Source organism: Peromyscus californicus, unplaced genomic scaffold, assembly GCF_007827085.1.
Source record: "Peromyscus californicus insignis strain IS unplaced genomic scaffold, ASM782708v3 Scaffold_19__1_contigs__length_69161282, whole genome shotgun sequence".
In the NCBI taxonomy this organism is placed as follows: domain Eukaryota; kingdom Metazoa; phylum Chordata; class Mammalia; order Rodentia; family Cricetidae; genus Peromyscus; species Peromyscus californicus.
The window spans coordinates 61,892,943-61,909,658 of NW_026294491.1; the positions used below are offsets into that span (position 1 = coordinate 61,892,943).

Here is a 16,716-nt window from a genome sequence, read left to right on the forward strand (position 1 = left end):
AGCCCTAGAGGATCAGATGCCCTCTTCTGGCCTCTGTGGGTACCTGCACCCATGTGCACATTTCCCCACACCCACATACACATGTAATTAAAAAGAAAATCTTGCCGGGCGGTGGTGGCGCATGCCTTTAATCCCAGCACTCGGGAGGCAGAGCCAGGCGGATCTCTGTGAGTTCGAGGCCAGCCTGGGCTACAGAGTGAGTTCCAGGACAGGTGCAAAGCTACACAGAGAAACCCTGTCTTGAAAAACAAAAACATAAAAAGAAAGAAAATCTTCCAGATAGGGTTTCTCTGTGTAGCCCTGGCTGTCCTTGAACTCACTCTGTAGACCAGGCTGGCCTTGCTCTCATAGATCCACCCGCCTCTGCCTCTCCAGTGCTGAGATTAAAGGTGTGCACCACCATCCCTGGACTTAAACTTCCCGTTTCTATCTTTGTTTGTGACGTTGTGACAGATGTTTAATGTAATTGCTGTTTAGGTTGGTTATTTACTTGTTTGTTTGAGCTACATTTGAACCTCATGTAGCTCACACTGGTCTTGAACTTGCTACACGTAGCTACTTGTGGCATTGTATGTCTTTAATCCCAGCACTCAAGAGGCAGAGACAATGGAATCTCTGTGTTTGGGGGTAGCCTGATCTACACAGTGAGTTCCAGGCCAACCAGGGCTACATAGTGAAACTCTGTCTAAAATAAGAACAAAGTAAGAAAGCAAAAACAAAAACAAAACCGTCAAGATGAGGATAGCATCTGGGATTACTTCTTTGAGATCTTAACACATGTGAATGGTGTTTTGTCTGACATATGTCTGTGTACCGATTATGTGCCCGGCCCACGGAAGCCAGACGCGGGAACTGGAGTTATAGATGGTTGTGAGCCATGGATGCTGGAAATTGAACCCGAGTTCTCTTCAAGAGCAGTGTTCTTAACCACGGAGCCGCTCCAGCCCCAAATGCTGCACCTCTGTTCTTGCAGACTCCCGGACTCGACAACCTCACCGTGGCTCGCAGGAACTACCCAGCCTGCTCTAGCCAGCTTCAGTCGTTCTGGTTCTGGGCTTCTGAGCTGAGCTGGGTCCAGCAAGTACACACGCGGAGGCTCCTCCCAGCCATGTTTTGAATTGGCATGGCTTTCTCTAATGGGATGACCCTGGCTAAAGAGATTAACAGCTGCGTTGTGGATCCCACTCTTAATCCGCAGTGTTCCGGCTCTCCCTCCTTGCCTGGGAAGGACGCAGCAGAGACCTAGACAGCTCCCACTACCATTACTGAGTTAATGGGGATCCTAGGCTAGGGAGGCCCCAGAGATGGGCACCTCCCTGCAGCTTGGGCCCACGGTGCACTTCCTAAGGCCCTGAGTGGTCTAGCCCCTGACCTCACTCGGGTTAGGAGTGGAAGCGGAACTGTGGGAGGCTGCCTGGACCCCACTCGGTAAGCATGGCGCTGCTCAAAGTCAAGTTTGACCAGAAGAAGCGGGTCAAGCTGGCCCAGGGGCTCTGGCTTATGAACTGGCTGTCCGTGTTGGCCGGCATCATCCTCTTCAGCCTGGGGCTGTTCCTGAAGATTGAACTCCGCAAGAGGAGCGAAGTGATGAATAATTCTGAAAGCCACTTTGTACCCAACTCCCTGATCGGGGTCGGGGTGCTGTCCTGTGTCTTCAACTCGCTGGCTGGCAAGATCTGCTATGACGCCCTGGACCCTGCCAAGTACGCCAAGTGGAAGCCCTGGCTGAAGTCGTACCTGGCCGTCTGCGTCCTCTTCAACGCCCTCCTCTTCCTCGTGGCTCTCTGTTGCTTTCTGCTGCGGGGCTCCCTGGAGAGCACCCTGGCTTACGGGCTCAAGAATGGGATGAAATACTATCGGGACACGGACACCCCAGGCAGATGCTTCATGAAAAAGACCATCGACATGCTTCAAATCGAGTTCAGGTGCTGCGGCAACAACGGCTTCCGGGACTGGTTCGAGATCCAGTGGATCAGTAATCGCTACCTGGACTTTTCCTCCAAGGAGGTCAAAGAGTGAGTAGCCACCACTCCAGGGAGGGAGACCCAGGTGTTCGATTTCTCCCAGCCTGCCCAGCGTGTTTTCCCCTCTGTTGGGTATAGAATCAGTTGTGGGGGGTGGGGGTGTTAGGCTGGACCATGTGAAATTGCCAGCGGCCTGGGCCCTCTGACCCTCAACAATGGCAACTTCATCTGGTTCAACCTCACATCTGGCTGAGGCAGGGACAGGTGTGTAGTGAAATAAAGATGCTTAGTTGGATCGGAGTTACCAGGAGGAGAGCCATAGTGTGGGGCACTTCATACAGTAAGAATGGGGTCTTCAGAGCTCGCTCAGACTCAGATGTTTCTTAGTACTTATCTTGTTCCATCACATTTTCTGGTTTGCGTCTTGGTTTTTGGCGCTTTCAACACTTGAAAAGGCCAAAGGTGTTTGCAATGAGTCCGTCCTCAGACATGGCAGAATTCAAGGTGAACTATTTCCGGTGGTGTTCAGGGAGGGCAGGGCAGTCAGCTTTGGACTGTATTTTGTTCTCAACTGACTGTGACCTCAGGCAGGCTGCTCAGCCCTGCGGGTCTCTCCCCATCTTTCAAAGGAAGACACTGGAATATGTGATCATAGACTGTCTCCCGGTCTGCCTACGCCTGGTGAACAGCTCATTAAATGCCCGCTTGTTCTGGCTTTCTCTCTCTTCCTTTTTTTTTTTTTTAATTCAGAGTCTTACTATGTAGTTCGGCTACCTGGAAATCCTTATGTAGACTAGGCTGGTCTTGAACTCAGAAAGATCCTTCTATTTCTGCCTTTCAAGTGCTGGGATTAAAGGCATGTGCCACCATGCCCAGTGAATTTTATCTGTGTGTGTGTGTGTGTGTGTGTGTGTGTGTGTGTGTGTGTGTGTGTGTGTGCAGTGTGGCACACTGTGTGTGCAGAGGGCAGGGGCAGCTTTAGGGTCTTCCTTTCCGCTGTGGGCCTGGCAGTCACACTCAGGTTGTCAGGCAAGCATGGTGAGCACTTCTATCCACAGAGCTGTTTTACTGACATAGCACAACTAAGTGTTTCCAAAGCATTCCTGGCCTGTGTGAAAGTGAAGTCCCGTGGAGGGGAGGTGCTGGTGGGAAGGAGCCTTGGCCTCAGCTCTGGCTGCTCTTCCCCATAGATGCTCTCTGGGGTGGGGGCATGCTCTACACTCCCTGGCTGACATTCCAGGGTGGTGGCTCACCCGGCTGCTTTTTCCTCTGAGTAACTCTGGTGAATCTCACCGGTGTTGAACTGGCAGGCACCCAGCGGCAGGAACTGCTTGAAGCCCAGCGGTTCCTGGACCACTGACATCTTAGTTTAGAGGAGACTTTGCTCCTCAGCTGGAAGGAGCCCCAGTGAAGGTCACTGCTGGGATGTCATCTTCTCTGTGGAAGGAGATTACAGCCACAAATCCCCAGCCAAGGAGAGGATTGTGACTAGCTCTGCCCTTCCTAGATGACAGGTCTGTGGGGACAGGATAGGAGGGCCGGATTTGCATAAGCCACCTCAGCAGGATGTACGCCGGGGACACGCAGAACTCTCGGGAGTATGGGAGGCCAATTCTAACGTGGACTCTCCGTGGAAAGCTTTTCTTTTTTCTCCTTTTCAAATTGACTGAATGATTCACATGCGTGTAATGTGTTTTGAGCAGGTCTACCCCACCCTGCTGTGACCGAAATCCCCACCATGATTTCCTCACAGTTTCATGTTCTCTCTCTCTCTCTCTCTCTCTCTCTCTCTCTCTCTCTCTCTCTCTCTCTCTCGTTAAGGCTATCAGTGTGTACATGGGTGTCTGGCCATCTACTGGAGTATGGATAGTCTCTCAGGGCCCACATCCCTGAGGAACACTGACTCCCTCCCCCAGCAGCCATCCATTGCTAATAGCTCCTCAGAAGCTGGAATTCCTGACCACTCCCCCATCCACGCTGGGACTTTTTCTAGCTTGATTTTGTGCATGTGGTCAACATCTGGCTATCATTTCATATGTTTAACTGCCCTGCTGTGTCTGGAAAGCACCGTTTATCTGCAAGGGTGCATTGGCTTGGGCACTCTGCGCCCAATTCCCCCCGAGATGGTGCCTGAGCATCGGAAGGAGGGCCGTGATACCGACCCGTTTAGGGCTGAGCAGTCTCGGATTCTCTGTGCGCTGACCAGTTGTGAGCCTCTGTTACTCACCAACTACTGTGAAAAGAGGCATCTCTGGTGGAGGATGACAGCGCTTATATATGAGTTTACTAAGTCCTTAGTTGGTTTACTACTATGTCCATTCAGTAGAATTGCAGGAAGTCCTCCTCCGGGCGACCTTTGCTATCCCCACGTTGTGATGAGGGCCATCATAATGCAGGGCCTTGGGCATGCTGGAGAGTGCTTTCCCACTGACCCACCTTCTCAACGCCTGCCCATCTGCCTTGTTTCCTCCCTTCCTCCCTTCCCTTTCTTCCTTCTCTCCGTCCTTTCCCATAGGAGGCAGCTGCTGTCCCTTTCAGCCCCCCCCCCCCCCCCAGTCCTCTCTGTCAGGCTCTTCTCTTCCCCAGAGACTCAGCTTTGAAGAGTAATAGAAGAGTTCCTCTGGAATTTCAAATTCCTTCTGCTCTGAGAGTGGAGATATGACCCAGGTCACTCTACTCTAGTTGTCCAGCAGACCCAAACTTCCCAGCAGACATTTGACTCGATCAGAACTACTTCAGTGGGGCTGGCAAGGTAGCCCAGTGGGCAGAAGTACGTGCTGCCAAGCCTGATGACTTGACTTTGGTGCCACATGGTGAGAGAACCCAACAAGTGTCCCTGACACACAAGTGCTGCGGTGTGCTTTCACCCCACCACAACAAACAGTATGATTAAAAATTTACCTCTGTGGCTGGGCAGTGGTGGTGCACGCCTTTAATCCCAGCGCTCGGGAGGCAGAGGCAGGCGGATCTCTGTGAGTGCAAGGCCAGCCTGGGCTACAGAGTGAGTTCCAGGACAGGCATCAAAACTACACAGAAACCCTGTCTCGAAAAACAAACAAACAAAAAACCACAAACAAACAAACAAACAAACAAAACTTTACCTGTGTGTACCATACCAACTTGCTGGGATGCAAATGCAATTATCTTTTTTTTTTTTCCTCATGACAGGGTTTCTCTGTGACCTAGCTGTCCTGGAATTCTCTTCGTAGACTAGGCTAGAAACAGGAAGGCTCACAGAGATCTTCCTGTTTCTGCCTCCCGAGTGCTGAGATTATAGGTGTGTGCCACCATGCCTGGCTGGATTCAATTATCTTAATTCATTGTCCTAGAGAAAAATTTCACTGTTGTACACACACAAAATAAGATTGACAATACTGAGGTATGAAAACAGAAAAAGAGCAGGCCATGGTGCTGCACACCTTTAATCCCAGCACTCGGGAGGCAGAGGCAGGTGGATTTCTCTGAGTTCAAGGCCAGCCTGGGCTACAGATCTAGTTTTAGGACAGCCAGGGCTACACAGAGAAACCCAGTCTCAAAAAACCAAATAAATAATTAAAAAACATAGAAAAAGAAATTCAAGACAGATTCTCATCCATAATTGACAGGTGGCGTTACATTTTCTACATTTTAGTCCAGTAATGCTCACATTTTCTTTTCTGTTTTTCTTTTTCTTTTTCTTTTTTTTTCTTTTTTGATTTTTTTGAGACAGGGTTCTTCTGTGTAACAGCTCTGGTTGTCCTGGAAAGGGAGGTGGGGCACGTGACTATCCACAAAAAGCTTTAAAAAGAAATTTAAAATAACATGCATTCATTTATTTTGTGTGGGGGTGTGGAGGGTGCACGTGCCACAGTGTGTAGAGGTCAGAGGACAACTTGAATCTCAGTGCTTCTACGTCAGTGCCCCAGGGAGGAAAGAGGGAGCCCCATAACCAGAACTGCCCCCCAGCTCCCCACCCTTACTTCTGCAGGCTGTCCTGAAGGCTGTGTAACTGCCTCACCATCCCTCCTCAGCTGGGGGTCTAGGAAGAGGGACATACTCTGCTGTCCCCATCTGAGGTCTGCAGACGGGGGGCGCCAAGCCCGTGAATGACCCCAGTTCTCAGGAACACAGATGTGTCCCCACAGGGTTTCTTTGATCTCCTTTTAGGGCCCTGTCTCTTTCATCAGACCAGGGTGTTGGGTCCCGGAGGAGGAACCCAGTTTAGCACAGGGGAGGAAGGGCCAAGCTCAAGATGGCACTTCCCTGGGACCTCTTGGCACACAACTCTGCCCCCTGTCTGGAGTACCACCTTGTTTATTTAGGGCCTGCCCTCTTTCCAACCACAGATTAGGGCCCTACTCGCCCCCTAAGACATAGGCAGGTGGCACAGAGCTCCTTAGGTGGTGAGCTGGCTATTTATATCGGAGTATTTCCCAGGCTATAAAAGTACTCTGCTTGGGGGGGTGGGTCACTGGGTCTTGTAATGTCTTAAGGTAAAGCCTGTGTTCTAGGCTACCCCTCACAGCCAAGCTACATCTAGCCTTGTCAAGGCATCCTGCAGACTCTTCTGGAAAACATGTAATTTGGCAGGTGAATTGATAAGTGAGTGGAGAGGGTTATAGCATCTGGTACATGATGACTTAACCCTACTCAGTGTGCAGAGGGACAGGTGGGGGATGGGGGCCATTGCCTTGACCTCTGAGCTTTGGTAGCCTACCTAAAAAGTGAGAATCTAGGAAGCTATGGCGGAGAGTTGATCCAGGGGGCTGCTCCGGGCATGGGGTCTACAGCAAGGGCTTAGCAACATTGCTGGCTTCCAACCACTTCCTCCCTTCTCTCTGCTTAGCTTAGTTTTTCGATTTCTTCCCTAAGTAAGCCAGGTATAGTTCACTTCAGGCGGCGAGGAGCTGCATAAGGAAGGGAGTATGTTGTCAAGGAGCCCCAGTGGGAGGGAGACACGGTCACGTCCTGTGGAGACCAGTAGGGTGTCTCGATCACCGAAGTTTAGGAAGGGGCAGTGGAGAGTGGGGACACTCAGGAGCCTCTGCTGGCACCGACCCTGTGACTGCTGACCTGACTCTCACTCCAGACTCACTTGTGGCGTGTATGAAGCAGGTGTGCAGGCTTTAGTTCAGCTTGGGGACATCTGGGGTGGTGTGGGGTGGTTGGTGGTGCTAGGCAGTGGTTACTGAGATACCAAATGAGTAGAGGATCACATTTTCTCTCGTATTTAAGTCTCCCCAAGTAGAAGGCCTGCAGAAGCGGGGCTGGGAGGGAACTCAGATGCAGGATGCGTACCTAGCATGGTAGAAGCCTTGGGTTGCGTCCCTGGCTCTACATAAACTGGATGTGGTGGTGCATGCCTGCAGTCTTAGCACACAGGAGGATCAGAAGCGCATCCTCATCTCACCCTCAGCTCCATAAGGAGTTCAAGGCCAGCCATAGCGGCCTCTGCTCCTGAGAAGTGGGTGGATTCCAAGGCATAGGGAAGTCAGTGGGTAACTGCTGTGGGCTGTCTTCAATTACCTGTGTGGTTTTAGATTGAGACACTGCCCTGCCCAGAGTCCCACTTCCTCCTCTCTGGAACAGTCTGGTGGTTTCCAAGGTCCTTTTCAAAGGCCTTGGGTGGAGAGAAGCCAACATCTTTTTTTTTTTTAATTATTATTTATAACTGCTCGGCCATTAGCTCAGGCTTATTACTGACATGTTAAATTAACCCATTTCTATAAATCTATACTTTGCTGCCACGAGGCTCGTGGCTAACCAGTACCTTTACATCTTGCTTCTCATGGCAGCGGCTGGCAGTGAAGCCGACATCTTCTGAAGGCTGAGGGAACACTGTGTTACTTGTATTACCTGTGAGGGCTCCAGTCACCTCACACAGGCCCAGGAAGGCCCAGCCTCACAGATAACAAGTGGCACCGAGATCTGTTCTCTGCCATACCCACACTGTCCCTGGGGATACTAGCAATGGCTTCAGAGGATGTATGTGCCGGGAGAGAGGGCTCAGGGGACAGCCTGCGAGTCAGAAGCAGGACCAACAGCACCTGAGTGTGGACGCCTCAGCTGTGAGTAAAGCCAGTGAGGGTCCTGGGTGCTTGGAAGGAGGAATCCTCTCAGAGACTCAATTCTGCTCAGTGTGCCCAGGGCCACTGGTCTCCAGGAGGGAAGGGGTGGAGAGATGGGGGCCTCTGCTGCCTCAGCCTTAGGACTACCGGTCAGACTCTCAGACATCCTTGCAGTGTACTTGAGGCAGGTTTGTAGGCTTCACCCCAGCTCAGGGACACCTGAAGGCCCTGCCCACACCCCTCCAACCTGCCTTCCTGCCCCACCGAGGGCACTCCCACCAGCACTGACCCAGTGCCAAGCTCCAGGGGCTCGGCAGAAGCCCAGCAAGGTTTGGCTCATGCTGTCCATGCCCAACGGCGTCATCAGGCAGGTGGCTCCAGTGGCAGCCCAGGGTTATCAGCCCTCGCCTCCTCCAGGGCAGCGAGCCTGCATATGCCTGCCTCAGAGAGGATCCTGCCCTGCAGCTACCTCAAAGGCCCAGCACTACAGCCTCGAACTCACAGGTGGCCATGTCCCTGTGATGTCCCCTGGTCCCTTCATTTCCTAACCTGATGAAGGCTTCTCGGGTACTCGGAACGGCTCTTGCTCGGCCACTGCCCAGTGAGACATCCTTTGTGCACTTGGTATAATCCTCATGTCAGCCCCATGTTACAGCTGAGGAAACTGAGGTAGGCCAGGATTAAGGAATTTGTCTGAAGGGATGAAGCTGGACTGTGCAGAGCAGGAGTCAACTCCAGTGGTCCCCTCGGCCCCCGGCCTCATGTCCACGCCACCTAGTTCCACCTATTCTTCAGTGTACCCTGCCCATGAGTAGATGTCAGCACTGAAGGACACGTGGAAGTATGTCACAGCCCAGGCCACCATGTGCAGCCTCCCAAAGCCCCAGTCCTGATGGGTGGCAAGCAGCAGGCAGCGCACAGAAACGACCCCATGGTTGATCCGCAGCAAAGCGTGCTCAGTTTCCCTTGGAAAGAGAAAATGTAAATTCAGATAGGTTGAGGGGCCAAGTGAGATGGCTTAGTGGAGGGGCATGGGTGGGGGTGGGTGGGCAGGGATGATGATGGGAGAAACCAGGTTGTCCTCTGACCTCTGCACGGTGCCGTGATACATGTGTGTGTACACAAATAAATGTAAGAGAACCATATCCTCTCAAGTAAGACAAGATGAATTCCCTTAAAACAAAGGAAAACCCAAGGTACTATCTCTCTCTTTTTTTTTTGTTTTTTGGAACTGAGGATCGAACCCAGGGCCTTGTGTTTGCTAGGCAAGCGCTTTACCACTGAGCTAAATCCCCAGCCAGCCCTGTACTATCCCTTATCTACTAGGTCTACAGAGATCAAAGCTTGGACTGGTGTGGGTGTGAGTGTATGTGTGGGTGTGGTGTGGGTGTGGCTGGGAGATGCAGGTTGTGTCTCCCAAGGCTGGCTGGACATGCGACAGCCTCTCAGGTGAGAATGATGGGGGGGGGGCAGGCTCACCCACAGACACACGGCACTTCTTCTGTAGATTTGACGTCTGTATGCCACACGAACAAGTCTGTGGACGTGCGGTCCATCCCCACATCAGGCTGCCACAGACGTAGCTCACTGAAACAACAAACAAACAAAATCCAGGACACTCTCCATTGGCGGATGCGGAAAGACCTCTAAGGCTTAAGGCTAGTATGTAAGGCTACCTTGTGGGTTTTTCAGTTTTTAAAAACAATTATTTATTATTATCATTGGAGCGTGTGTGTGTGTGTGTGTGTGTGTGTGTGTGTGTGTGTGTGTGTACAGATGTGCATATTCTGCACCTTGCTTGCAGAGGTCAGAAGACAGAGTGTGGAAGAGGGTTCCCTCCTCCTGCTGTGAAGTCCTAGTGAGCAGACTCAGGCCATCAAGTTTGGCAATCCCCTTTACCCACTGAGCCATCTTGCCTCTACATGGGCTCTTACCAATGATGGTGCTAAGGCAGGCTTGGTTTATTTTAGACGTGTGTATGAGGGTGCATGGGCACATGTGTATGTGTACACAAGGATGCATGGGTGTGTGGAGGGCCGAGGATGACCTTAGGTGTCCTCAGGTGCTGGCCAAGCAGGCTACACTGGCTAGCCAGTGACTTCCAGGAACGCGTCTGTCTGGTTCCCTAAAGCCCAAGCCATCACGTCAGCAGATGAAATTCGGGTCCTTTCACCTGCATGGTCAAGCACGTCGTCAGTTTGAGTTGTCTCTAGCTTTTATTTATGTATTTATAAGACAGGGTCTTATGTGATATGTGTATTTATGTATTTATGTATTATTATTTATGTATTTATAAGACAGGGTCTTATGTGATCTGAGCTGGGCTTGAACGCACTGTGTAGCTGAGGACGACCTTAAACTCCCGATGTCTTGCCTGCACCTCCCAAGGGCTGGGACTACAGAGTGCTCCACCAGGCCCAGCCAAGTCCACACATTTTGGGGGAGGGGGGCTTTTTTGAGACAGGGTTTCTCTGTGTAGCTCTGACTGTTCTGGAACTCGCTTTGTGGACCAGGCTGGCCTTGAACTCATAGAGATCCACCTGCCTCTGCCTCCTGAGTGCTGAGATTAAAGGTGTGTTAAATGTACTGTTGGAAGGATTTTGTCACCTGGTCAGGTAGCCTGTACAGTCTGTGGGCGTGGGGAGGCCTTTTCACTGTAAAGATTCCAAGGCACAGTATACCCTAAAGAATCAAACTAATAGATATGAAGAGTCCTGTGAGCCTTGCCTGGTGGTTTAGGGAGCCAAGGATACAGCTTTGTCTTTCAAAGCGAGTAGGGAGGCTCCCCTGCTGTGAGTTTACAGAGCTGAGGTCTGTGCCCATCCCCAGCCCCTTGCACAGGCCCTGGGCCAGAGCAGGCCTTCCAGAAACATCTTTCTAGAAAGGGCCTTGGTCCTGAGTGACCTGTGATGGGGAGAGATGGTTGGTGAACGGGTGAGGGGTTACATTCTATCATCAGCAGCAGCCACCTTCATCCCCGGTCCTTAATTCCTACTGGCCTGGTGTGGTTCCAAGAAGTTCCTGCAAGCTGGAGGCCTGCCTGGCAACATAGGGTGGTTGGGTGAATTTCTGTGTTCTCTGTTCACTTTGCCTTCTGCCTCCACCTTCTAGAACATTCACTCCAGGAAGGCAGGGGTAGGGTCAGTGCTCACTGCTCTGTCTGTAGTTCCTAGTGCAGAGGCTGGCACGTGGTGGGTGTTCGTGGGCAGTGCGTGAAAGAAAATGCAGTGAGATGTCCCAGAAACCTGAACCAGGCTCTTTCTCTTCCAGCCGGATCAAGAGCAACGTGGATGGGCGGTACCTGGTGGATGGAGTCCCTTTCAGCTGCTGCAACCCCAGCTCGCCACGGCCCTGCATCCAGTACCAGCTCACCAACAACTCGGCACATTACAGCTACGACCACCAGACCGAGGAGCTGAACCTCTGGCTGCGGGGCTGCAGGGCCGCCCTGCTGAATTACTATAGCAGCCTCATGAACTCCATGGGTGTGGTCACACTCCTGGTCTGGCTCTTTGAGGTAGGTCCACAGAGGACAGGGAGAGGGAGCCTGCCTGACGACCTGGGGAGCAGACCTGCAGGGTCTCAAGTAGTTCGGGCTGGCTTTGAACTTGATACATAGCCAAAGCTAACCCTGAATTCCTTACTCTCCTGGCACTGCCTCCCAAGTGGGAGGCAACATGTGTCTGTCGTTATGCCCGACTTCTTTTTATTGTTGGGACAGAGTCTCACTATGTTGCCCATGCTGGCCTTGAATTTACTATCCCCTGCCTCAGCCTCCCCCTAAAAACTGGGTCCATAGTGTGTACCACCAGGCCTGGCATCATTGTTTACAAAAATATTTAGGTAAAAATCAACATAAAATAACGTTTTCTTCTTCTTTATTTTCTTTTTGAGATAAGGTCTTTCTATATGTAGCCCTGGCTGCCCTGCAACTCTCCATGTAGACCAGGCTGGCCTCAAACTCACAGAGATCTGCCTGCTCCTGCCTCCTGAGTGCTGGGATTAAAGACATTTGCATTTACAGCCTGTAAAAATCAAGCCATTTAGTGTATTCACTGTAGCACCTATCCACCACCTCAATCTAGTTCTAAAACATTTCCTAGGCCCCCCAAGAAAATGCTCAGCTCCCCCATCTGTACTCTGTCTGTGGATTTACCTACTCTGGACACTTAGTGTACGTGGGCCCTTGCACTGTGCAACCTTTTACATTTAGCTTTTCACTTAGCCCGACTTGGGGGTTCCCCTTGTGTTTCCACTTCCTGTTTCTAAGGCCTTGGATGGTCGTATCAACTGTTACATGGGGACAGCAGCATTACCTCTGGGGACTACTGGGACCTTCAGTCGATCGGGTCAGTCAGTGTTAACACGGTCATCTAACCACCAGTGGGTACCTCATGTCATCTGCTAGGCTAAGCTCCTCTTTCTGAAGCTCTGGAGCTTGGAACTCAGCACCCCACCCCACCCCCATCCTCTTGTCCAGTTCATCCTTGGAAGGGAATTCTCAAACAGCTGGTGCTGGGAGCTGTTCTAGGTGCTGAATGGGCCACAAGCTACTCTGGGTGACTTGGGATGCCTGCATGGAGCAATTCTTGCAGCAGAAAACCCAGGCTCCGAAATCAAAATGTATCAAGACAGAAACATTAGCTGAGGCAGTTTCTCTCTATCAGAGAAGGTTCCTTGAATCTCTCCTGTAGTCCATAGATGTGGACAGGGAGTATCTACATAGGCCTTCTCAGCCACCACGGGAAACGACGTCGTGGCTGGACCACATGCGAAGGCTTTTGGTGTTGAGCCACTTACTTGCTGATGACACCTTGAGGTAGTCTTGGGAATGAGTGGCATGAGGGGAGAGCTTACCACCAGGTGGACAGAGTCACCACCGTCTAAAACCAATGACAAGACGTTTGTCCTTGACGACTCCAGTGGAGTACCTGGACTCCTCCCAGATCCTCACGGGGACCAGAACAGGGAGTCTGAACACCCCAACTCGCAGTGAGCAGAGCTGCTGTAGACACTGGGCTGCCGGAGCTGCTGGCAGCCCAGTGACCTTGGCCTCCACCTCTTGTGCATCCCAGTCCAGTCAGGAGATGATCAAACATAGGAACTAAAGGACAGATGCAGAGTCCTCGGTGCAGCAGATTTCCTTCAGGAGCAGGTCACTGTTTCCGCTGTAAAACGTGCTAGGAAACTTTCAACAGACAACACCACCTAAGATTGGCCAGTCCCTATCACAGATACTCCTACACTCACATTCTCCTCAGTGTGCCCATTGCAGATGTTTGGGGAGGTGCCACCAACACCCTGTGTGCTCTGGGGCTGGGGTGCTGGATGAACCAGATGTGTGGGGGTCGGGGGGGGGGACAGTCCTCCTCCTGGAGAGCTGCACAGGGAACTTGAATCTGCATAGATTGAGTAGTGAATGGAGTACAAAAGGGAAGAAAAACGGTACCTACCCGTCACCAGTCAGCTGACACACACAGGGTCCCACGCCATCCACAGGAGGTGGCTGCCATCTCCTCTGAAATCTGGAAGCCATTGTCTTCTAGCCTCACAGGCACATAAGTACAGGCTGGGATGCCAATCCAGGCACTTTGGGCACCAGAGTCTGCCACAGTGGATGCGAGTGCAGAAATTCGAGCAGCTGGTGACAAGCACCCATTTGTCACCACCTGAATAAGAGGATAGGAGATCACCCCACACCATGGGGATGGTAGACGAGGAGATGGCTTTTCATTTGTTCAGATTTATTTTACGTGTGTGTTCTGTCTGCATGCATGTATGTGCATCATGTGCATGCCTAGTTCCAGTGGAGGTCAGAAGAAGGGGTCAGATCCCCTGAAACTGGAGGTACAGATGGTTGTGAGCCACCCTGTGGGGACTGGGAACTGAACCTGGGTCCTCTGCAAGAGCAAGTGCTCCTGACTGTTGAGTCATCTTCCAGCCCCGGAAATGACTTCTTTTGCTTGTTTGCTTTTTTGAGACAGGATCTCTACACAGTCCTGGCTGTTCTGGAGCTCCTTGGTAGACCAGGCTGGCTGTGAACTCACAGAGATCCTTCTGCCTCTGCCTCCCGAGTGCTGGGATTAAGGGCGTGAACCACTGAGCCTGACCTGGGAGTGACTTTTTCAAAAATCGTATTTGTTTTGTGTGTGTGTGTGTGTGTGTGTGTGTGTGCGCGCGCGCATATGTGTGTCATGGCACACTTGTGGAAGTCAGAGGACAACCTGTGGCCGTCAGTCATCTCCCTTCCCTATGGGGAATCAACCTCAGGTCGACTCTTGGCAGCAAATCTCTCCCTGTCAAGCCATCTTGCCAGCCCAAGAGGTGACTGGGACCTTTATCCAGTGAAGCTGCTAACATTCTTATGGGCCAAGAAACACACCCTGAAAGCGTCGGAGGGCATGGAGTAAAGGGCTGGTGTGTCCAGCAAGGTGGGAGGCAGGAAGAAGCGGTGGGAGGTGGTGGGGGCGATGGGGGTGGGGGAGAGGGGCGGAGGCAGGGCACTCACTCAGGGTTGGCTCTGGATTAACAGAGAACCATGATGACCTGGGCAAAGAATGTTACATGTTCTAAACAGCTGGGGGTGGGGTGGGGGGGGGATGGGGGCTGGAGAGGGAGGCCAGGTGGGATGGGTCAGGCCTTCACCAACGCAGGCTTGCAGGGCCACCATCAACCATCAGCTTAGGCTCCACATCCGGGGAGCTGTTCATTGCGTTTTCCTCACGGCCCAGCTCCTGGCGATGCTCCATGTCTGCTCTAAGTCTCCGCTCTCGCCACCAGGTGAGCATCACCGCTGGACTCCGATACCTGCACACAGCGCTGGAGAGCGTGTCCGACCCTGAGGACCCCGAGTGTGAGAGTGAGGGCTGGCTGCTGGAGAAGAGCGTGTCGGAGACCTGGAAGGCCTTTCTGGAGAGCTTCAAGAAGCTAGGCAAGGGTAATCAGGTGGAGGCCGAGGGCGCCGACGCAGGCCAGGCCCCAGAGGCTGGCTGATGGCCTGGGGCCTGTCCCCTCCACCACACTTAGCGGACTCCAGGAAATGTGGATACCCCCTTGTCCAGCTGAAAGTCCGAATTTCCCAAGAAAGCTGGGCACCTGCTGACTCTCCTTGACCGTGGGCCTTGAAGTTCAAGGGTCCTTAGAGCATGTGGCAAACATTTGTGAAATGGCTGCCACCAAATGTGAGTGAATGAACCCTTCCAGTGGATGTCCAGTCTCGCAGGGGCCGTCCGTCCGAGTGTGAGTCCAGCTCTCCCACAGGTGACTGGCCACCCCAAGGCCCCTCCCCGGTAGTGCCCGCCTCTTTTAAGTTCTGCCTCCAAACCATCATTGATACATAAACACAAGGGTGAAAAAACCCAAGGGCCACGTTGTCTTTTCTTTCATGACAGGATTAACAAGCTGGTCATCGTTTCCTTAATGTTAGAAAGCGGGAGAGGGGCGGCTATATTTTTATAAGGGCAATGGAGTCCTCCAGAGGGTTACCTCCACATAGGAATTCACAGACGTGAAGAGGTGAGGACTTTCCTTTACCAAAAGTGATTGTCCCCATCCCTACCCCTCAGTCACTTACTCCAGCTTGAACCAAGGGCTGGCATGTCCCAGCATCCCTTCCGCTCACAAAGTGCTGGGTGAGCTGCTGTCTGTGGTTTGTCTGAGAAAGAACAGGGTGAGCTTGCTGTCCTTCTGTGGACGAGCAGCGACACCCAGACAAGAGGCTACCCCTTGGGGACCAGGCCTTACCTCCTGGTGGGCTGGGAACATGGGCTCCGGCGGCCATGACAGTCCTTGTGGACTGCACATGAGGAGGCCAGAGCCTCTGGGAACTTCTGTTTCCCCTCCCGCAAGCCCTGTGGGAATGCTTCTGTATCAAGGAAGACTCTTGAAGACAGGCTTTCTTTCCAAACCAGCATGTTTGGGAAATTGTCATTTCTTTTGGGAAAGACAGGCAAGCTCTCCGGGTAAGCAAAGCACGGTTTTGCTGGTGCCCAGGCTGCGGGTGCCAAGATTGCCACAGGGCCCTGCCGCTGCAGGAGTGCACCGTGTGGCTCGAACCTCTCGGGGACCCGATCACAGATGCTGATACCCAACACATCTTGGCTCCGGTGCTGTCCTCTGAGTCTCTCAGAGCAAAGGGCGGCCCAGAGGCTGAGGCAGGCACTTGTGGTGAGGACCCTGAGTTTCCCACCATCCCTCGGGAGGGCTGAGAACCCACTGTGAAAGCTACTTTAGATCACATGTCACTATGCTGTCGACAGTCATATTGAGATATTAAAAGCTATATTGTATGAAAATCACTTCTGTGAAGTGACTGTCTCAGTCCGTTCAACAGCACATATCACAGGACGTCCAGTTCCGGCCAGTACCTTGTTACACGGGCAGAATCAGGCCTGGCAGTGCATACCTATGATCCTAGCATCTGGGAGGTGGAGGCCAGAGGATCAGGAGTTTAATGTCATCTTCTTCGTCTTTTTTTTTTTTTTTTGGTTTTTCGAGACAGGGTTTCTCTGTGTAGTTTTGGTCCCTGTCCTGGATCTCACTCTGTAGACCAGGCTGGCCTCGAACTCACAGAGATCCACCTGCCTCTGCCTCCCAAGTGCTGGGATTAAAGACGTGCGCCACCACCGCCCGGCTCAACGTCATCTTCTACTACAAAGTAAATTCCAAGGCTAGCCTGGGCTACATTAGACTGTCTTATAACTAGG

The 16,716-nt window shown here is 52.2% G+C and overlaps 1 protein-coding gene across 1 annotated transcript; it reads left to right on the plus strand.

Annotated features, from left to right (window-relative positions):
• The first annotated feature begins 343 nt into the window (after window positions 1-343).
• Window positions 344-16,357, plus strand: Prph2 (peripherin 2). Its single transcript, XM_052743986.1, has 3 exons — window positions 344-2,015; window positions 11,282-11,528; window positions 14,792-16,357. Exons 1-3 carry the CDS (start codon window positions 1,435-1,437, stop codon window positions 15,002-15,004), a joined length of 1,041 nt encoding a protein of 346 aa, XP_052599946.1. The 5' UTR covers window positions 344-1,434; the 3' UTR covers window positions 15,005-16,357.
• Window positions 16,358-16,716: the final 359 nt, after the last annotated feature.